Source organism: Xenopus tropicalis, chromosome 7 (assembly GCF_000004195.4).
Source record: "Xenopus tropicalis strain Nigerian chromosome 7, UCB_Xtro_10.0, whole genome shotgun sequence".
Lineage (NCBI taxonomy): Eukaryota > Metazoa > Chordata > Amphibia > Anura > Pipidae > Xenopus > Xenopus tropicalis.
In genome coordinates this window covers 53,074,772-53,098,120 of record NC_030683.2, presented here as the reverse complement: position 1 = coordinate 53,098,120, position 23,349 = coordinate 53,074,772, and the positions used below count along the sequence as shown (strand labels likewise).

The window sequence follows — 23,349 nt, the reverse complement described above, 5'->3', positions numbered from 1 at the left end:
CTTGATCAATCGATCTTCGCATAGTGGTTGCTGCCAAAGCTTACAGCTTTGAGGCTACACTCTCCAAACTTGAATCACACAGTCATGGGGTCAGCCTGAATGAAAATATGATGATGCCCAAAAGTGGGCGGAGATGTGAACAGCAAATCAGATTTTACCTATTGATTTGGCGGAAATTCAACCTGCTGCCATTCTCACAGTAATAACACCAGGGGCCCCAAACTTTTTACACTTGGTCACTAGGGGACTGCAGTTTTAGTTTTGAAAAGTGGGCGGGGCCACCAACAGCCAATCAAATTCCAACTATTGATTTTTATTGGTGACTACACATTCAAGTTTTAAAAAAAAAAAAAATGCAATGTGGGAGGGGCCAACAACAGCCAATCAAATTTTACCCATTGACTTTAATAGGGAAATTGAAACTGCTGCCAATCTTACAGCTTTCAGGCTACATTCCCCAAACTTGAATGACATAGTCATGGGGTCAGCCTGAATGAAAATATGATGATTGTTAGATGCCCAAAAGTGGGCGGAGCTGTGAACAGCCAATAAGATTTCACCTATTGACTTGGTGGAAATCCAACCTGCTGCCAGTCTCACAGTAATAACACCGGGGTCCCCAAACTTTGTACAGTTAGGTACCAAGTAAGAAAAAGTGGGCGGAGCCACCAACAGCCATCAGTGTTTACCTATTGACTTTCAATGGGGAAATTCAACCTGCTACCAGTCTCACAGTATTAACACCAGGGTCCCCAAACTTTTCACAGTTGGTCACTAGACGACTGCAGTTTTAGTTTTAAAAAGTGGGCGAAGCCACCAACAGCCAATCAGATTTCACCTGTTGAATTTTATTGGTTTGATGCCAGGGTTCCCAAACTCACTGGATGACTTCGTACTCAAGGTTAGGAAAAGTGGGCGGGGCCGCCAAAAGCCAATCACATATCTATCATTGTTTTCAGTGGGGAAATTTTAACTGCTGCCATTCTCACATGTTTAATGTCAGGGTCCCCAAACTTTGCACAGTTTGTCACTAGGTGACTATGTTCCAAGTTTAGAAAAGCGGGCGGGGCCAACAACAGCCAGATTTCACCTATAGACTTCATATGTTTAAATTTAAACTGCTGCCATTCTTTAAATATTAATACTAACGTCCCCAAACTTTGCAGAGCTAGTCACCAGGTAACTGCGGTTCAGAGTTGGAAAAAGTGGGTGGAGCCACCAGCAGCCAATCAGATTTTAACTATTGGTTTTCAATGGGGAAATTCAACCTGCTGCCATTCTCACAGTATTAACACCAGGGCCATTAGGGGACTGCAATTTTAGGTTTTAAAAAGTGGGTGGAGCCACCAACAGCCAATCAGACTTCACCTATTGAATTTTTTTGGTTTAAATTTAAATGCTTCCTTTCTCACACTATTTATGTCAGGGTTCCCAAACTTTGCACAGTCAGTCACTGGCTGACTACATATTCAGGGTTAGAACAAGTGGGAGGAGACACCAACAGCCAACCCATTTCCACCCATTAAATTGTATTGGTTTATATTTAAACTGATGCCATTATTTAAGTAGTAATTCCAGAGTTGTTAAACTTTCCAAAGTTAGTCACTGGGTATTTGCCGTTCAAAGATAGAAAAAAGTGGGTGGAGACACCAACAGCCAATCACATTTCACCTATTTACTTTCAATGGTGAAGTGTAAAATGCTGTCAGTCTCACAATTTTTATGCCTAAGTCCCCAAACTTTGCACAGTTGGTCACTTGGGGACTGCAGTTCAAATATAGGAAAAGTGGGTTGGGCCACTAACAGCCAATCAGATTCCATCCATTGAATTTTATTGATTTAAATTTAAAATGCTGCCAGTCTCACACTATTTATGCCAGGGTGCCCACTGTTTGTCACTGGGTGACTTCCACTCAAGGTTAGAAAAAGTGGGCACACCCACCAACCACCAATCACAATTTACCTATTGACTTTTATTGGTTTAAATTTAAACTGCTGCCGTTCTTTAACTATTAATCCTGGGGTCCCCAAACTTTGCAGAGTTAGTCACTGGGTAACTGCAGTTCCAGGTTAGAAAAAGTGGGTGGAGCCACCAGCCGCCAATCAGATGTCACTCGTTGACTTTCATTGGGGAAATTTAAATTTCTGCCATTCAGACACTATTAACCAGGTCCCCAAACTTTGCACAGTGGCTTTTACTGTATAACTGTGGGTCCAAGGTTAGAAAAAGTGGGCGGAGCTAACAACAGATCAGATTTCATTCAGTGACTTCATGTTTTTCAACCCAACATAAAGTTTGTTCTCAAACTTTCCTTTCTAGTTTACTATGAAGTGACGTTTTCCTAGATTTGTAAGTTCCTGACAAGTGACAGCCCTTTTATCAGTGCATGTCAGACTGGTACAAGTCCATTCTGCAAGCATGCATGAGATTAAGAACTGCAAAAGTAAAAAAGCGGCAATTGCCACAGCACCCAAGGGGTAAAAGTAACCTTTAACAAAAACGCCATTAGTCACAGTCGTGGCTGTAGACCCTTATAGTCTGCACACTATAAAATCATAATCTTTATTAGGACAAAAAAAAAACTTAGTTAAAATCAAATAAAATAACAAATCTCCCCCAGAATACCCCATAATTATTATTATTATTAACATTTATTTATAAAGCGCCAACATATTCTGCAGCGCTGTACAAAAAGTGGGTTTCATACATTGGACATACAGAGTAACATATAAAGCAATAAGTAACCAATACAAGAGGTGAAGATATGCAATAATACCCCCAGTAATACACAGATGTAAAAGTGCTTAACCATACCGGGCCTGGAACAAGTTAGTTCACGGTTACCGAGTTGCATCTGGATGCAAGTATAACAAAACCCAATAAAGAAGGGACAGTAACAGTGCAAATTACAAGTTTAATAAGTGCAAATATAGTGCCAGTATTATATACCGGTACAGATCTCCCAACAAGGAGTCAATACTCATCCAAATGAGAAACATAACATGTAGTCGATTGGCAAGGAGTGTGGGCTGGGTCACTGCCTACGCCCCACAACATCACGGGGCTATGACACAGCGAGCAGCAATTGGGGGATTGCCGCATCAGTGTTACTGAGTCCTGCCTGGTTTTCCAAATTTGGGAAACCGGACAGGAGGTTTTGTCCCACACAGCCCTTCCAAAAACTGGGCTGTCTGGGTCAAAACTGGACAGGTAACAACACTGTGTACACTGTGACCTAAAATGGAAGTCATTTTTGTACGATTGGTGTGTGCCATTCAGAATATCTGCCATGTTTAGAACATCCTCAGTTCCTCAGACTATGTTTCAGATTGTTTATCGGAAGACTTAAATCTAAATGTGTACGGCCACCTTAAATTGTTGGGACCAGAAAGTAAAACGTGAGAAAACTTAAAATCAGGGGATGTAAAATTAAAGTTTCACTGTACCGTCATTATAAGATTTATTTCTTTTATTAATATTTTCCCTTTTCTATTCGTGCGCTTAAGCTATTTTTTGCAGATATAATTGTTACATAAAAGTAGTTGCCCCTAAGAGAGCATAAGTTAAATTCAAATGGCTCATAATTTCCAACAGGAAAATATTTACTATGACTGCGGTGATTAAACAAGACACACCTAAGGCTAACATTTTTCCCGTCAGAAAGTTGGCCTGCCACACACCCTCATATACGCACTATTCGCCGCCTGTGCTTGCCTTTCCTGGGCGGGGCTGTTGGGAGGCTGGAGCTTTCAGGCCTTTACGCAAAAGGACGGAACTAGTTTCAGTACTGACTCCTCCTCTACATCTCTACTTACAGAGGCAGAGGCACTGTCACCAGCCTTACAGAAGGGAAAGCTGCAGAGAGACGCAGTCGGGAGATTGTCGCGTCTAAAGTAAGTAAAGTAAGCTATGGAGTGTGGGGAAATAATATGCAACTCTGTTGGTGTTGGTTACTTTGGCTGCCGTGTATGTAAGAGCCGTGGTAGATTTCAGTAGGTGTTTGTAGTGTCCTAAGTATTACAACCATTGAGTATATTAGTAATGGGACTGGAATCCCACAGTAGGTTGTAGGAAGTGGTCAATGTACAATTTGTATTCCAAAACTGCAATTTATATGACGTTATGGCGCATATATAGGATCTTATACAATATAGTATAAAAATACATTGGCCTTTGATAAGTATACTATTACTACGTTAGAAATCAGCTGCAAAATGACACCAGTCCATGTGAGCAATTCCAATATATAAACAACTGTGAGTGTAAATGTATTGTTGGGATATGAGCCCCCGATGTTGCAATACTTAAGTGGGCACGGAACGCCACCCAGAACTTGACAGCAAAATGCTTTTGTGAGGCAGTATGTCTGCTCTCTGTTTCACACCATTGTGCAGGCTGCGAACTTCCTCAAAAGATAAGGGTTTCCCATGGTACAAGGGGTGAATATTGGAGTGGTACAGAAGCACAGGAGCGCTCACATGCTGGCTCTATTCAGAATGCTGCTGTTTTTTGCTATGGGAATGCAATAATGAAACCCCAGAAGACTGATTTGTGGAGGGCGGGGTTCTAGTTTGTTATTCTGTCAACAACTTCTGATAGTTACCTAAGGACCTGAACCTATTCCCAGTACACGCCACTTACTCTTCCAGGTCCAACCACTGTAAATTGGAGGTTGATATTGTCCTCATTATGACATAGGCGATTGTGTGACAGCTTTAAAGGAGACATGTCATATGAGAATTAAGAATATACCAGTGAATTATACTCCTCTTAATATAGAAGGATTGAGTTTAAAAAGTTGTGTTTCTTACTGATTTATTGAGAAATTCCACCAAAACCCCACTAGTCCCGCCCATCTGTCCCACTTGCTGCTGGCGGAATTATCTGCATGTGCAGGGGAGCCGGGCCTCTCAGTACAGGCACTGTAGGATAGGAACCAATCAGCAGCTAGACTGACCTGATAGGGAACTGAATCCTGTTTTTCCCTGTGTGAGTGCAAGGCTGTGATTGGCCATCCCCCTCCTACAGTGCTTATGGCAGGGACTACCCTTCCCTACCCTTCATTTCAATCACGGACAGAGAACTGATAGGATCTAAAGGGAGCTCTAATAAAGGGGCCATTTTTACAGATAGGAATAATGTTTAGCGCAAAGTGAAACCAACACCATATATTATTCATAATTGCCTACAAAATTAGGGTTTTTCCCATTTATCCAATACGTCTCCTTTAATAAAGGGGGAATGGCAGTAGCAGATAAGCTGGAAAGTGTAGGCACCACTTCTGACTTCCACAGTGCTGACAGGGTAAGTGCAGGTACAAAGTAAGAACAGACACAAGGTATATCTGTGATTAATGTGACATCAGAAGTGAATACAGTAGGAATGTTGTACATGCTAATGTACTTTACAGGGAGTGCAAATCTTTGCTGTAGAATGGCAGTCTAGTACAGTTGTATTGGTGACGCAGGCAGTTAGCTATAAAAACTGTGCTCTCTCTCAGCAGCTTTATAAAATGGTGGTGTTGTGACCTCAAATTTTCTGCTGAAAAGGAAAGCTGGGCCAAATTCTGCTTTTCTCAATCCTCCCCCTTGTCTAATCGTCTAAATATAGTACAAGTGGGTTTGTTCCTCACAAAGTCAGCATTATCCAGACTTACAACATATTTTCCTGTGGAAGACTGGTTAGATCAGCACTGAGAGCTGTTAGGGACGGCGGAGCCAGGCTAGGACAGGTAGGACACTTCCCTTTTTGTGCAGAAAGTACTTAGTGCCTGAAGGGCTTTCAGTGAGCTGCAAAGCCTTTTAAGGTTTTAGCAATTTTTATGCATTGTTTGGATAAAAAAAGTCATTTTAAACTAATTGTAAATCCTTGTTTAATCTTACTTGTTTAGTTACAATTTGAGCTGATTTTTGTGTACATTATAGACCACTGTTAAAAATGTTATTGTAGAGATAATTAAAAAAAAAAAGTGTTATAGTATTTGCAACTTTACTGGGCAACCAGTGGAAGGGGGGGTGGGGTGAAATGCAGCTTTAGGGGCCCCATCATTTCTGGGGCCTTGCAAATCAATATTTCAAATGGCTCAGTATGCCACAGTGCTCTCAAATATTGCACATGCATAGGGCTGTTAAGGGGCAAGGCTCCGAATAATTGTCCCGATAATTTCCATACCATTGCGATTGGTTGTTTAATCGATCAGACAGGTTAGAAAATTTTGGTTGGATAGCGATAACATTTTTGCATGTATTGTGTATCTGACGTTATCCTTTGGTGACCTACAATGCATTTCTGGTAGGTCACTTTCGTACGATTGTTGTATGACAATAATTTTATGTGCAGAACATCCTCCGATGTATTATTTTTAGTACTTTAGCCTACAATTTTAATCCCTGTTAGTTTTAGAACATTGCATTTAAACGTACAATCAGTATCTGAGGACTAAAGGAGGACTAAAATAAGAAGTAAGATGTTTTTTTTTCCCTAAAATATTCACTTAGCTAGGAAAACATAACATTACGTTTAGTATTATAAATTTTACACTGTTGGTTCTGTCTCCATGCAATTATGCCATTTCCTATGTACTACATTTAAATGCAAATAATTTAAAATTTAAAACATGATTTCCTTTTTCCATGTAATAATAACACAGTACCCTGTACTTGATAGTAACTAAGCTGCATGAATCCGCGGCAAACCAATACTATTGTGTTTATTCAATGTTTAAATGATTTGTAGCAGACTTAAAGGAACAGTTCAGTGTAAAAATGAAACTGGGTAAATAGATAGGCTGTGCATAATAAAAAATGTTGTCAATATAATTAGTTAGACAAAAATGTAATCTATAAAGGCTGCAGTGGATGGATGTCTAAGGTAATTAAATAATAGGTAATAGCCAGAACATAATCTCCTCCTTTGCAGCTCTCCAACCTGTTACCAGTAAGTTAACAATCAGTGACTTAAGGGGGGGTCATATGAGACATATTTACATACTACTTTCTTTTGAATCTGACCTATGTGCTCAGCAAACTAACTGAACAGTTATGTGCCATCTGCCCTCCCTCAAGTCATTTACTAACTAAGAGGTTAGAACGCTGCAAAGGAAAAACTAGTGTTCTGGCTATGATGTTAAGGTCCCCATACACCTTTGGATCCGCTCGCTTGGCGATGTCGCCAAGTGAGTGGATCTTCTCTCGATATCCCCCACCTACAGGTATCGGGAGAATCGATCGAATTATAAGGACGGGTATAGGCAAAGTCGGTTCGGGGACCGTATCAACGAGCCGATGCGGTACCCGGTCCGACTAGATTTTTTAACCTGTCCGATCGATATCTGCCCGATTTCAGGCCGACCCGTTGGTAGTGCCCATTCACAGGCCGATTAGCTGCCGAATGGGCAGCTAAAATCGGCCCGTGTATGGGGACCTTTAGACATCCACTCACTCCAGCCTTTATAGATTACATTTTTGGCTAACTAACTATTACTTTAAGGTATTGTGATCAAAATTACAGAAAGATCCCTCATCCAGAAAACCCCAGGTCCCAAGAATTAGATACTATACACAGCCATACAGTCTATAACAGAGAAGAAACTTGCCATGCCAAAGGCAGTATTATTTCTGGCTTATCTAGTCAGATAAACAGGATTGTCCATGCTGTTTAATGTGAAAAGCAGATTTCAGAGCTCCATTTCCCAGGCAAGGGGTGTTATTGACAGGGTGTGTCTTTACTAATAATGGAAAAGTATATGTCAACGCTTTCATAATCAGTAGTTAATAAGTTAGGAGCTCCCTAGAAAACCATAAAAATAGATCATATAAGCTCCAGTGTGGGAGGACACATATAGCTTCAGAAATTTATCTCCGAAAAAAACACATTAAAATGATTATAAATACAGTGGTGCAAATTTCTGCCTCACAGGACTGGAAGTTGTGACCTGGGCATTATATGCACAAAATTTGTGTGTTCTACCCATATTTGCATATGTTTATTCTAGGTGATCAAGTGTGCATTTACAGCCCAAAACATACTGGTAGGTTAAATGGCTTCTGAGTACTGAGCCAAGTTAGGGGGCTGATATCATTGATGTAATATATTCTGTAAAGAGCTTGTAATATGTTGGCATCTCATAAATAAAGCATAATAAGAATAAGACAAAATTTGGAGTGGCATATAGCAAAGAGCCAAGTGGACACATATAATCTACAATCCTAGCACTATGATTCTTTACAGTAAGTGCCTTGCAATTGGGCAACTGGAGGGTTAAATAATGTTACACATTGTTTCCAGTTGCACATTGGTACTGTTTATTTTGACAACAGTAAATTGTGGTTTTGACATGTGATGTCAGAAACAGGGCTGGTTAAAAATGCATTCTTTTCTTTTTGCCAAGGGTCATGGAGTACTAAATGGCTGAAACATTCCTAAATCTTCCTGACAAACAAGAAAAGCGAAGGTAGTTTTTGTTTATAAACATTTGAGAAACATTAGCAATTCTTTGGGTGAAGACACATGGAGCTACTACCGTGTTTCCCCGAAAATAAGACACTGTCTTATATTTATTTTTTCTCTAGAAGACACACTAGGGCTTATTTTCAGGGGATGTCTTATTTTTATTAAGTATAATACAACAATCTATATTCAAATACAGTTGTCATCTTCTTCTGGAACATCGTCATAACTCTCTAGACCCGGAATTCCATCCTGAATTTCTTGCAACTCCATTTCCACTATGTTTGCGCATGCGCAATAGGGTGCCTGCAACCGCGGTTACCACGCGCGCACCTGCACATGCGCAAACGGCTAGGAGAGAGGAGTGATGCAGTTGCCACCCACGCAAGTGCGAATGGCTCATGGAAAGGAGCTGTGGCAGATATTCCAGTCTTCCTTACCGCTCCGCACCGAAATGCATAGCATGGCTATGCAGATACACTGCATAGCCACGCCCGTCACTAGGTCTTAATATCGGGGTAGGGCTTATATTTAACAAATTTATTAAAAAAAAATGTATTTTTTGGGTAGGGCTTATTTTCGGTAGTAGCAGCTACGTGTCATGGCTACAGAAATAGACAATGCTGATCATTTACTGATAACTGTCTCTACATGTGTTTTACCAGAGGCAATTCTCAGCATTTGTCTATGGCATGGTATTTTCTGGCATTTAATAGGCATGACGAGTAGCTGCTACTACCGAAAATAAGCCCTACCCAAAAAAAGTCGCTCTGTGTGTCTTCACTCTTAGGGCAGTGGCACATGGGAAGATTAGTTGCGGGTGACTGACTAATCTCCCCGCCATGCCATCCCACAGGCAAGAATGTATATCACCAGTGGGATGGCATACGCGTTGCTTCGGTTTTCCTAATTTGCCCCAAGTTTCCTTGCAAGGCAACTTCCAGCGACTTCGGGAAACTGAAGCGACACGTATGCCATCACACTGGAGATTCACATTCTTGCCGGTGGGATAACATGTCCCTGAGCACAATGGCACACGGGGAGATTAGTCATCTGCAATGAAATTTTCGCTATTGTGGATTCACAAGCTGAGGAAGCCGCAAGATTGTAGATAAAGTTTTTTTCCCCCAATGCTTATTCACCCTACACAATATTGTTTCATAAAGCTGGATGCTGCTAATTCATAATTTATTGTTCCATCAATTATTTTCTTGATTGCAAAAGGTACTTTTATTTGAGGACAGAATTTTTTATGGTGTTAAAACCTCTCTATACTGTTATCCTGATCAGGATACTGCATTTATATATCAACTGTCTTCTTTAGGGTGATGGCACTTGCCCTATTCAATGCATCAGTTTTCTAAAGTCGCGCAAAGTTGCCTGCAGTAGGAAACTTTGTGCAACTTCTGAAAACCGAAGCGATGTGTAGACCATTCCAACAGCGATTCCCTTTATTGCCAATGGAAAGGCATTTTGGGAGAGATTACCCATGGTAGCAGAGATTTATCTCCCATTGGGACATTACCCTCAATGTTTCCTGATTAGGGTGTTTGTATTGATAATAACTGTATAGGTGGTTTATTTAGATAATTTTTATCTGTCTCTGTAGTTTGTATTTTTTTTTAGATTGCACCTTTCTAGTAAAGATATGGGGCAACCTTTTGTAGTACTTCATTCCAAGGCTAATGTCCCACAGAACGATTTTGTTGCCCGCCATAGACCTCTGCTACCACAGGTGTCTAATTTCTCCAAAATGCCTTTCCACTGGCAACAAAGGGAATTGTCGATGGAAAGCCCTACACATAGCTTTGGTTATCTGAAGTCACACAAAGTTCCTTCTGCAGGCAACTTGGCATGACTCTGGAAAACTGAAGCAATGCATAGGCATTTCCACCGGCAGTTCCCTTTGTTTCTGTGGAAAGGCATTTCTGAGTGATTAGTCATCTGTGGTAGCAGAGATCTATTTTGGGCAACTAAATCACTCCGTGGGACATTAGCCTTAGACTGAAGTACTACAAAAAGTTGCCCCATATCTTTATTGGTAAAGCACAAGTTATAGAAAATATAAACTACAGAGCAGAGAGTTGAGTTACTCCCAGTAGCAGAGATCTATCATGGGTGACTAAATCGCTCCGTGGGACATAAGCTTTAAGATTTTTAAAATTTTTAAAGGACCAAGCTTAACCTGAAAATACGGTTTAAAAGTATGATTTGCCCATCAATGAAAATGACAATTTCTAGTTAGAGCTAGAAAAACTACCTGATTGGTCCTGCAAACAGTTGGACAATGGGCAGATTTCAATGAAAATTTTCAATTTCTGACCAATGTCGGATGAAAAATCTCAAGATGTACGGTTGTTCAGTGCCCACTAACCTCACGGATTTGTCAGATCGCACTGAAATTGGTCATCAGGGAGAGAAAAATGTTAACTTGTATGGCCACCTTTAGACTTTTTAGACTTTAGACTGTTGAGAAACTTATTGAGAAATTAGTCACATGTCTGCATTATTCACCAGGGTTATGACCTGATGTAGATTGCAGTGAACTATGGCTACATTTTTTATGCTTTTGAGTGTTGAAGTGAGAGACCTAAGTGACTGCTAATGCTACAACCAAGCCGTTGTTAGTCTGCCTGACTAGCCTTGACCAACATAGCAAATGCATATCCTACAGCTCATTGATTTACTGAACAGGAGAAGGGAACCTAGTAAGTGTGTAATAGATTTGAACTTGGCAAAAAGGGAATGTGAGTAGTTATTCTTCAATAGGCTTCTGTGTATGACAACAGAAGAGGTGTTATTGCGCAAAAAGCATGCCTGGAACATTTTAAAAAAAATAAATTTTAGTAAGGAGAGCAGTGCAGGAGGAACTGTGGCATGCATGATTTAACACATTCAGATTGGAAAACCCCATTTCATATTTGTTTATAAATAATTTAAAGAACAGTAATGCCGAAAAATAAAAGTAATTATTATATAATGTACTATTGACCTGCACTGGTAAAATTGTTTGCTGCAGAAAGACTACTATACAGTGAAACTTCAATTTTAAGTACCCTGATCTTATGTTTTCCCTCATTTTACACTGTGTTTTTGTGGTCCCACCAATTTATAATACCGTACATTTCAATGGGTGCTTTTCTGGATTTTACATCTAAATTAAGTTCTGATGTTTCCACATATGGCTGTTTGTCTTCTTTGAATGTTATTATTAGTGAAATTAGGAGGTTTAATACCTTGCTATTGTTCTGTCTGGAAATAGTCAATTCCAATTAGGCACATGGGGATATCAGTCACCCATGATAAATCTTCGATACTGCAGGCGGCTTATCTTCCCGAAATGCCTTCCTACTGGCAAGAATGTCAATCGTCAGTGGGATGGCATACGCTTTGCTTCATTGTTACATCGTGAGGCAACTTCAGAAAACCAAAGCGACACGTGGAGCCAGAGTGCCAAGACCCACCCAATAGTTGCCTCAGCTCTAACTAGTCAGTGGTTGATACAGGATATGGTGCTTAAAGGTTTACACAAGATTAATGTGAACAAGGTACCTGGGCCAAATGGAATACGAATACATCCTTGGGATGAGAAAGCAAGGCTCGGACTGGGGGGTGAAGGGCCCCCCAGGGCTCCCGCCCCAGGGGCCCTGGAGGTGCCCGCGCCCATAGTTCCCCCCTGAGGAGCCCCCCTACCCCCCTTGCAGGGCCCCCCACCTGACACAAAACTCAGCAGCACACTCAGTTCTATTCAGGATCTGGCCTTGCAGCAGGATCTTGACTAAGTGGCAATCTGGGCTTAACCCATTCCGTTTAGAAGAAAGGAGGTTCAATTTAAATATTCGGAAAGGATTTTTTACTGTGAGAGCTGTGAAGTTGTGGAATTCCCTCCCTGAACCAGTCATACTGGCTGATACATTATATCGCTTTAAGAAGGGGTTGGATGGCTTTTTAGCAAGTGAGGGAATACAGGGTTATGGGAGATAGCTCTTAGTACAAGTTGATCCAGGGACTGGTCCGAAATGTTGTAGGATGGTGTTGGATCAACTGATCGCATCCTACAAAACGGATGTAGTTCCATGGATTAAAAAAGACTGATTGAAAAATCTAATGTATAAACTACAAGACTTACCATCCGAAGCAACATGACTGACACCATCTAGACACCATCTAACAATTTCTGATCCAACTTGCAGTACAGCTGTTTTTCTGATCCCACTTGCAATACAGCTGTGGGGATCAGATTTTAAAGGATCCTCCAAACTCTTGTGATGTTGTGTTACAAGACTTTGGGGCTGATTTACTAAGACACGAATTCGAATCCGAATTGGAAAAATTCCGATTGGAAAACGAACATTTTGCGACTTTTTCGTATTTTTTGCGATTTTTTCGGCGCCTTTACGACTTTTCGGAAATTGTCGAGACTTTTTCGTTACCAATACGATTTTCGCGAAAAAACGCGAGTTTTTCGTAGCCATTACGATTCGCTCGTATCTTGTCGCGACTTTTCGTATTGAGCGCTCGTAAGCGGCGGCCGAAACTTTCAGACTTAGCATGATTTTGGAAGCCTCCCATAGGACTCAATGGCACCCTGCAGCTCCAACCTGGCCCAAGAAAAGTCACCATACTGAAGCTTGAATGAATCCGAACGCTACGAAAAAATCGCAACATTTTGCGCAACTTTCGGAATGGCTACGAAAAAGGCGCGACTTTTCCCACAAGTTTTAACGCTACGAAAAAATCGCCAGATTGTGCGCAACATTCGGAATGGCAACGAAAAAGTCGCGATAATTTTCCAAAAAAAAATCGCCAAATACCGATCATTACGAAAGAAACGCAATCAGACGCATTCGGCCGGTTCGTGAGTAAGTAAATGGGCCCCTTTGTGTCAGATAAACTCTGACCAAAATCTGATCAAAATCTTCTCTGCAGTTTAGTTCAAGTCCTCTGTGTGTGGTCAACTACTGATTAAAAGTGTGTTTTCTCTAGTTTCTTATAGTTTCTATAGAAACTAACAATATAATTTTAAGAGGCAGTTCACCTTTACAAAATGCATACTTTTCAAACTGCAAACTGCAAGTGTACTGCAAATAATTGACTATTTTAAACGGCTTTCTATTTTTTACCATTTCTCTAAGAAATTCAGTTTTAAAAATGAATTTGTTTAATTTTTTCTACCATATTAACTGTGTAAGAATAAATAGCGGAGCACCACGAGGATAAAAATAAAATCCAGTCTTTAACGCGTTAAGCGTTAGGTCCTTTGGGACATGCATGTGCCTTTTATTACAGATGGAATAAAGACTGGATTTTATTTTTATCCTCGTGGTGCTCCGCTATTTATTCTTCCTATATGTTCCGAATTTGAGACCCTTTTGGGGGTGGGTCTGCGTGTAAGCACAATTGGGCTAGCGGTAAGTGCTCCCGTGTAATATTTTAATTTTTTGTGCATTCTATAAACTGTGTAAGCCTGTTAGAATTTGATACGTTAACCAAGGCTGTCCAACTGGTGGCCCATGGCCCCCCCTGTGTGTGGCCTCCCTCCTGTCTGGCTGCTGTGACTGTCTACCTTTGTGTAAGCTTTAAATGGTATCAGTACTGAGATTAACTGGCCCCCTGCATGGTACACACCTCATATTCAGGCTGTAAACCCCTGTATTGTTTAAACACGTAATCCCCTCTACTGTTCTCACTTTTAATCCCTGCATTGTTCACACCCTGGACTGTAAGTACCCACATTGTTAACCTGTTCACACCTCAGGCAAGACTGTAGAAGCAGTGCCAGCATTGTGAGTGTATACTGCCTGTGTGTACCATACTCTGCCTGCCCTACCCTACCTGTGTGTGACATACTCTGCCTGCCCTACCCTACCTGTGTGTGCGGTTTTTGCCGCGCTACCACCATTAGGGTGGATATGGTCTTAAAAGCTCTTGTGATAATATGGGTGTGACTTGAAGTGGGTGTGGTTTAAAAAGGGGAGTGGTCAAAACAGGCTTCCATTATCAGCCCTCCACCATGTAGGCCAGAAAAATTCCGGCCCTCTGTACCACAGAAGTTTCACAGCACTGCATTAATCAATTTCACAGCAGTATCATAGATATGCCAGCAACTTATGTATCAATTACAACAGCTTCTTAGTGACAGACTTAAATAGAGCATTGTGAGCATGCTCAGTTGTTAGTTGAATGGGCCACAGCTGCTAAGGAATATATGAGCTTATGTATCAAATTTAAAGGTCAGTGTTATGTATTTTAGAGCCTCTAACAGGAAACATTAAAGGTGAAATCTAATTTTTGTAAACTTATAGAAAAACAGAAAAGAAGAACAAAAATACATTGAAGAAGTTATTCTTTGTAATGTACTTTTTTTTAATAATTATGAGTTTTGTAAAGGTGAGACTTTTTTTTGGCAAATTACATTCTTCTTTGTTTGCAACCAGTACAGTATGTTAATTCTTAATGCAATTCTGTTCATTACAGTGACTCTCTTGGCAAAGCAGTAGGGGTGTTCTAATCTCGCCTAACAATAAAGGGCAATGATTAACTTGTGATGATTCATTGTGTAAAATAGATTACCTATTGAAGAGGGGTTGATAAGTGACTTCCTTAATGGAAATAATGTATACATGTATAATGTATACATGTAAATTGGATCAGTTATTCTGTCGACTGCTTCATATTCTGGAACATTATTACATATGAATTAAAAGAAAAAAGTTAAATAACTTTACCTTTGCCTTCAGGCAGCTGAAAGATTCCAGTTCCTTTACATACATGAAGTGGCATTTCATATAAAATAGGCAGTTTCAGACTGATTTTAGAACTAACTGTAGTGGTGATTCTGTACTATGTGCCTCTCAACCCCCATGCTTACATTTCCAGTAATGCAGGTGGCCCGGGGGGTGGGGCTTTGCATCACTAGTGCAGATTGCACAATTGCTTTGCTGTTTCTGCACTAGGAGTGCCAAATTTTTGGTTTACTAACCAGAATTTTGTTTCTCAAGGTTTTTGCTACCCCTGGCAACATGCCGTTTGCTGCTGCCCGAGGCAAGGTTCTCACCTTGCCTCATGGCATGAGCGCTCCTTGACTGGTAAATTGATAAGCAATAACTGGGCAATAATAATTATTATTATTGTAACACATTCCCTATGACAGTGGTTTTGTACTATAAATTGGTAATTTATACTGGATTCTCTTATTTTTATACATAGCTGTAGTTCTGTTTGTGTACAAGGTATTTTTAATAGCTAGCAACACTCCTGACAGTGCCTACAGAGATTTCTAGGGGACAAAGTGAAGCTGAATCTAAGACAAAATATTTACATTTTGTAGTGTAACATTGCTCATTAAACAATTATTGTTTGCAAGTTTAATTGTGCATAGTGCTACCAGCACTCCTGACAGTGCCTACAGAGTTTGCTTGGAGACAAAATGAAGCTGAATTTAAGACAAAATGTTTGCAATTTGTTGTGTAATATTGCTCATTAAACAATTATTGTTTGCAAGTTTAGTTGTGCATAGTGCTACCAGCACTCCTGACAGAGCCTATAGAGTTTGTTTGGAGACAAAGTAAAAATTTACTGAACTTACAACAGTGTATAGTGCTTTTTTTAAAAAAAAAATCCATACTTTTACTTGACATAACATTTTGACATAACCTGGTCATAGGTGAAAACTCAACAGGGGATGAGGGTGAAATTTGTGAAAACCAGTTTGCTATTTAGAAAGTTTTTTATTAGTGAGTTCATAACTACATACTTATATGTGACAGTTGGTTTCTTTTTGCATATGCTATACCTCCCTTAAACAACAAAAGAAAACGAAGGGAAAAAATATAAGTAATAAATATATATGTTGAGCTGGAGTATGTACATACTGAACTTAGTAATCAGTTTAATAGTCAAGTGAATTAATTAATCACAAGAAAATACCTAGCGGTTGTATTGACCCGGGTGTATATACCAGGGTCAACACCAAGTGTATCCAACTCCAACTTCCAATAAATAATCACATAGAATGGTATAACTCACCGCCGCCGGTATGTGGTCCGAACCCGTAGCCTGGGGGAACCAATCAAATCCTTCATAAAACGGCTTACTAAAGCACAATGGACAGACAGGAAATATCGTAAAACTTTCAGTCTTTATTCATATTCTTAAAATCCGCCTGACGCATTTCGTGCATGCGCACTTAATCATAGGCATACATATATTGTGACATCACACAATATAAAAAAAAAAACATTTTTGACATTAATTGTTATATACCTCCCTTAACCCTAATTATTCTCTGCCAGAAAACTAAAGAGTTTGACATACATTTTTTACTATAAATACCTTTGGTAATTTACTCTGCCATAGACCATAACACCATTTGTGATTACATTTTTCAATTGCAAATGTAATTTATGTTTCCATGTCCTGCTTTGATCTAGATCTTGTGTGTTTTTATGCTACCAGTGAATCTTAACAGACAAGTAATATAACGTTTAACTTTGCCACAAGGAAGGTTGCAACCAGAACAACTGTTTTTTAAAGCTTTCCATACAGGTACCAAAAATATCAAACTAAATGCAATATAATTATTGGTTTGTGTATGTGGCCCACTGATTCCCACCTTTATCCATGTACTATGTATCTGTTATTTCTGGAATTGAGTTTGGAAATTTATTCTGCATATGTGCAATGTTGGCCAGTGCATTGGCAAATCCTGTTCACTTCCTTATGGTCGGAACATTAGAAAGGCAACCATGTTCTGTCTGGCCCCTCTTACTCTGTTCACTCATATGGCCTATTGGTTAATAGGTCAAAGAGGCATCATGCGACTGCCTTAAGGTGTAGGAGAAGACAAAAACGGCTGTTTAAATAGATGCTGCCATACACAGTTTAGAGACCAAGGAGTACACTATGGGATCACTAGTTTCATAATACTCTGGGCTAATGTTAAATTGTCTGAAAACCAACAAACTGTATTTAAAGCAAGGTTACAGAGCAGATTACTAATGGGGTTGTAGTTTTTAGTATGACGTGAGCAGCAGAATTCTGCAGTGTTTTAGTTTTATTTATTTTGGTTGGTTTTTAACTTATTCATATTTTTAGTTGTGTAGCTTTTGTAAAAGTTACCTGGTTGCTATGGGGTTTGTTGCCATAGCAACCCAAGGTCAGGTTTCAAAACATTATGGAAGATTTATAATAGATGACCTTAAAAAAAAATAAGCAATACAAATACAAATAGTATCATGAATTTGATATTGTATATATACAATAAGGGATTAAGAATGTTGGCTCACGAGATGAGTTGCCTGCAATCCTGGCTACCACAAGCAAAAATCTCCACAAAATACCTTTTCACCAGCAAAAAAGTGAAGAACCAGTGGAAAGGCCTACACGGTGCTTCGTTTTCCGAAGTCACATGAAGTTTTCTCCTGCAGGAAGAACTGCGTTAGATTAACCGCGGGTGACTAATCTGTGGACCTTTGCCCTAAAATGTTGCAGTGGGCTGCTACTGAAGCTATTTATAGTTAATTATTTATGAAGCTGTAGTGATTTTAAAAGGGATGTTCAGCCATTTGACAGAGCCCCTGTAGAAAAAAAACAAAACAGTTTTGTAATTCATCTTTATTATTTAAAATGCTAGTTTTGAAGCTACAGACCCAGATTAGCACTGCTAGAATGCTCTCTCCTCTGCTTTCTCCTCTTACTTTGGATGGGATCGTCAACACCAAACTTGCATATTGCCCAAACAGGAAGTTTGCACTGAACTTATTACTGTGCATGCCTTCCCTCTCCTGCTTTATTTGCATTTTGCATTTTTTTCAGCCATTGGCTGAATCTTGTCAGACAGTGGTATAAAAAAATATTCAAATGAAGCAGGAGAGGGAAGGCAAGTGCAGAACCAGTTCAGTGTGCCAAGTCCTGGTCTGGAAAATCCCCTACAGAAAGAGCAGAGAGAAGATTGGTGAGTGTTTTGCTTCAAAGCTAACCATTTTAAATATTAAAATGTTTTTTTTCTGACAGGGGCTGTTCAAATTTGAGCTATTGTTTGAAGGTGAACATCCCATTTAACTTTCCTTAACCTTTAAGATAAGAAAATAGAAAGTTACCCGAGTCAGTACTGGTATTGGACCCGTTATCCAGAATGCTCGGGACCAAGGGTATTCCGGATAAGGGGTCTTTCCGTAATTTGGATCTCCATACCTTATTTTATTTCCGTATTTTATTATTATTCTTTATAATTGATTTTTTTTCTCCATTTGAGTTTTTTTTTGCGCTTAAAAAACCTTGAATTTGAGTTATGGTTTTAAAACTTGAATGTCTATTATTTATTAAGTGCAAAAACCCTGAAAACTCGAATGTAAAAATTCACCATCTAATAGCTTGTGAGTTTTTATAGAAGTCAATGGGATTTGTCATAGGCAAAGTCAAGCCTTATTCTTAAACTCAAATGTTTTGTGTTTATAGAGCTCGTAAACTTGAAAAATTTGAGATACTAAGTTTTTTTATTTTGCTTATTAATAAATAGGTGATCATTCGATATGTGAGTTTCGTTTTAGAAAAACAAACTCAAAAATAAATAAGCCCCACAGTGCTTTTATAGAGATATTAGAGATTATACTGCACATCATTCACATCAGTCTCCTAGTGGGACATACACACACATACACTATGATCAGATTTATTAGGAGCCAATTAACCTTTTAGTTGCTAGGCAAGTAAATGCATGTTTATCAAGCTTTGCCCATGTGAGATGCGTGGGTGAAAATGCTGCCAGCTGCTGGAACTATTTTCATTCTGACACTCCCCAAGTGCTTAATACACAAAGGCATAAGCACACTTAGAACTTATCAGGCAGAAGAAACTCTGTGGCTCATTTATATTATTTGCTTAAGCACACAAAGCAAGGACATTTTCGGCCACATACCGGTCAGGTAAGCCTGTCTGAGGGCCCCATATACTGGTCAATAAACTGCCAACCGTCAGCAGCTTTTATTGACCCATTTATGGCCACCTTTAAACACCTTGTTTTATATTAGACCACTGCAGACTGAAGAAAGCCACAAAAAAAAACAAAAACTAAATCTTCAGTTCAGTTCTGCAGAGAGTAGAGTTGTATAGTAGTTTACAGGAAAGCTATTTTTTTACATTTAGGTTCTTTATGTTTATTAAACATTAAACTGAATCAACTCTTACTACAAAGTTGATCCAGGAACGGAACTGACTGCCCAGTTATTAAAAAAATATCTCCCCCCCCCCCCCCCCCTCTGTGGCAATTACAGAGACTTGAATGGTTTTTCCCATTTATCTGGATCAGCTTGCAATTTATTCTCACAAACAGGTTAAACTTGATGGACTGAAAGCTCAACTGTTATGTTGTGTGCCGATGCCCTGCCCTAGAGGGATGTTTGTGCTAGAGCTGATGCATGACATGTCACTGCCAGGGATTTTATTAATAGGAACAGTGACAGGGAACATACATAAAAATGACTGAGCAACTGCATAGTCTTTGGCTTACAGCCATGGGTCGTGAAAGAAATATATTTCAACAAACTTTAATGAAAGTTAAATCTAGCTGCAAATTCACAATTAACATTATCAGCTATTGTTTTTTTTCTCTTTCGGCATACCATTGTAAAACATGATGAATTGATTTTTATTTATAACATAAACACAGTATTGTATAGCAAATTCCTGGTGAACAAGACAAAGGAACAGATGTAGATTAGGAACCATAATGATTCCCTGACACAATTAGGGCTCTGGCACAGGAGGAGATTTGTCGCCAGCGATTTTTAAAAGAGCGATTTGGCGACAAGACGAACGACAAGACGCCAATGCTAAACCAATGGAAATCGCCAGCGTCAAAACATATGAGGCTACTTCAAGTCGCCTGCTGTTTCAAATCGCACACAGACCCTTTCCTGAGCGACTTGAGTAAACATGTGGGAGGGGTAACTGTTGTGTGGTACCATGGGTAGCAGATCTCCTGGAGCTCAACTCGCATGAAATCTCTTTGTGTGTATTGTCGTGGCGCCAAAGCGCCTGGGGGAAAAAACGCGGGCGACAAATCTCCTCGTGTGCCAGAGCTCTTAAAAGAGAACTGAAGGGTGCCACAAGTTAGGATGTGGGGAGGGTAAACAACTGTCCCGAATTTTGCAGGACAGTCCCTCTTTTAACAACTCAGCCCGCAGTCCCATATTCTGACTTTCAGGGGGGGGGGGGGGGGGGGGCGGAGTTGGTGTAACTGCTGCTGTGTGCATGCAGACTATGGAAAAAAAAGGAGAAATTTTATATTTTAAGATATAATTTTATATACAAGCATTTGGTTATATTTGTCTGTAATACAGAAATTTATAATTTCAGAAAGGACTATCAAATCCCAGTTAAATGAGCTACCCAGGATACCCGGGTGGGTTTCCACCAGTGCCCACAGGTAAGTAAATTTTTCTTCTGGATTTCAGAATATTTTCTGTATGATACATACCTGGTTTCAGTGTATTTAAGGCTGATGTCAAACCAGAAAATTGACATTTTCATAGCCGCAATTTTTCTCCAGAAAAGAAAAAAGACAAAAAAGCACACAATCCTTATGTAATAAAAGGCACTAAGTTTGCCCAGTAGTGCACTATAGGTGGCATCAGCCTAGCCCTGTCCTTACTGTCTCACTAGTCAGGCAACTATAGATCTGCAAAGCCACTGCCACATTTCAAAGCAATAATCATTTTCCTGATCAGCTTACCAGCAGGGTCCCAGCAATTACTATTCAGATCATTGAAGGGGCAATTCTGATCATTATGCTGCCCACCCATCAAGCTGTTAATTATTTGGGTGGCAAACCACTTGGAATCACCCAAAACATGGGGCTGATTAATATCATATTCAACTTCAAAAGCTTTCAACAAATTTCCAGCAAAAAAATGATCCTTTAAAATAAATAACAATTAAAGCCCCACAATCTAAAAGTTTTCAGACTTTTTTTTTATGTGATAAAAAAAAAAATCCAAATTGTGGGAAAAACAAGATCAAGATTAAAAAACCATAAAAAAAGCATCATGAATTGCAGCAAAATTGAAACTTAATAAATCAGCAGCTGCGTCTTTTGGATAGACGATAGTAAATCTTACCACTACTATTTAGTCACTTGATAAGAACTGCACAATATCGTCCCACATGTGCAATAAAGGCACTATGTTTGCCCACGACCCATTATGGGGTTATGTAATGAGGACGCTAAGGGGCAGATTTATTCAAATGTGAGTTTATAACTTAATTCATATAAACCCACTTACGTTCTATTCATTCCTGTGGGATTTTTATCAAATGGTGCGTTTTTATGTATTAAGCTCTAAACTAACATTTTCTGAAATCAGCCACTGTTTGGTGTGAGAGCCATTACGGGGATATTTGCCATAATTGCTGGCCTTATGGTTGGAAATCCTAGCTGGATTTCCAACCATAACGGAGAATAATCTGAGATTACCCTAGGCCAGTGCTGTCCAACTGGCCTACTGGCCCACTGGGTGACCTTTTTGGATTTTTCCAGGCGAGCCAGTCGTCTACATCTGTTGATGAGTTAAATGTTTAAACACAATCTCCATCATAAATGACCACTTTTGTCTCATACCTATAGCATGTTTCTATGATGAGACTAAAAAGTATTTACTATCACTCAACCCTAAATTTCAAGTAATATGTCCTTCTCTGTTCCTTTTCTTTGTCCCTTTTGTAGGTAGTAACCCATGGGGAGCTCCTGCTAACCCTCCTCCTATTGGGCTGGATAACATGTCAAACTTTTCTCAGCAATACAACCCCCAACAGTACATGGTGAGTGAAAATTTCCAGAATCATTGTCTGCTGTTAAATTGGAAACCATCTGTCTTATCTGTCCATCTGTCTGACTGTCTATATTTTAAATTAAAGGTGGCCATACACGTTCAGATTTTAGTATTCTTCTGATGAATGTTTGATCGGTCGTACATTTAAATGCAGAAATCTGAAACTAACATTCAGACTGAAATTGTAGGATAAAGCTTTAAAATACAAATCAGAGGATGTCCTGAACATGAAATAATTGTCAGACACCAATCGTACGAAAGTAACTTTCGTTGTAGGTCCCATAAGTATATTGTCAGATATATGCGCAGGTTTTATCGTTATCCAACCAAAATTTTCTAATCTGGCCGATCAACTTAACGACCAATCGCCATGGTAAGATAATTTTCAGGACGATCATTTGGAGCCCACAAATAGTCTAAAAATCGTACGAAACTAGGTTTTCTCAATTTTATTGGTATGTGTATGGCCAGCTTAACTCAAAATTTTTGATTTCTCATTTGTGAATGACAGTGTATATTTCAAAGAATCTTGCATTTACTCAGTGTTGGGTAGACAGCTTCAGGAATTAGTATACTGTTTCTATATGCCATTATTTATGTTACTTTAGGTCATACGTGATTACTTCAGACAATACCCCACATGGTAATCTAAGATTCCAGACATTTTATTTATTTTTGCTGTTACATTTTTGCTTCGGCTGTGGTAAAAAATGAATACAGCACTCTTAGTTCTTGGTCCACTTTTCTCTCCAAGGGATTTTGCCAATGTTTCCCCGATAGTTCTGCTGCCATTATGCACATAAAAAGACTCCCCCCGGTTGATACCTGCAGGTACATGAGTGGGGGGACAAACTGACTTCAGCCAGTCTGCAGAAGTTGAGTTTCACTGCATTGAATAAGAAGAGATCAGTACTGTCTGGCAGGTTGCATAAAGGTTCCCAAATATTTCAGATCCTCAGCTTGGGTGGAGGGACACCAGGTTATTGCTTTGTGAGTGAGGGGTAACATACATTGTAAAGCTGAAAGTTTGTGGACACCTGCCTGTCCACAGGGCTGGATTTCTTATCCGTG

The 23,349-nt window shown here is 39.6% G+C and overlaps 1 protein-coding gene across 7 annotated transcripts in view; it reads left to right on the top strand.

The window, feature by feature from the left end:
• The first annotated feature begins 3,146 nt into the window (after positions 1 to 3,146).
• Positions 3,147 to 23,349, top strand: part of anxa11 (annexin A11) — a 36,670-nt gene continuing 16,467 nt past the window's right edge. The window contains exons 1-4 of one of the 7 annotated variants that reach the window (XM_031904987.1): positions 3,147 to 3,399; positions 3,819 to 3,894; positions 20,807 to 20,876; positions 22,173 to 22,267. In XM_031904987.1, coding sequence (XP_031760847.1) covers positions 20,831 to 20,876; positions 22,173 to 22,267 — 141 coding nt within the window. In that variant the 5' untranslated portion in view covers positions 3,147 to 3,399; positions 3,819 to 3,894; positions 20,807 to 20,830. 7 annotated transcript variants of the gene reach the window in all.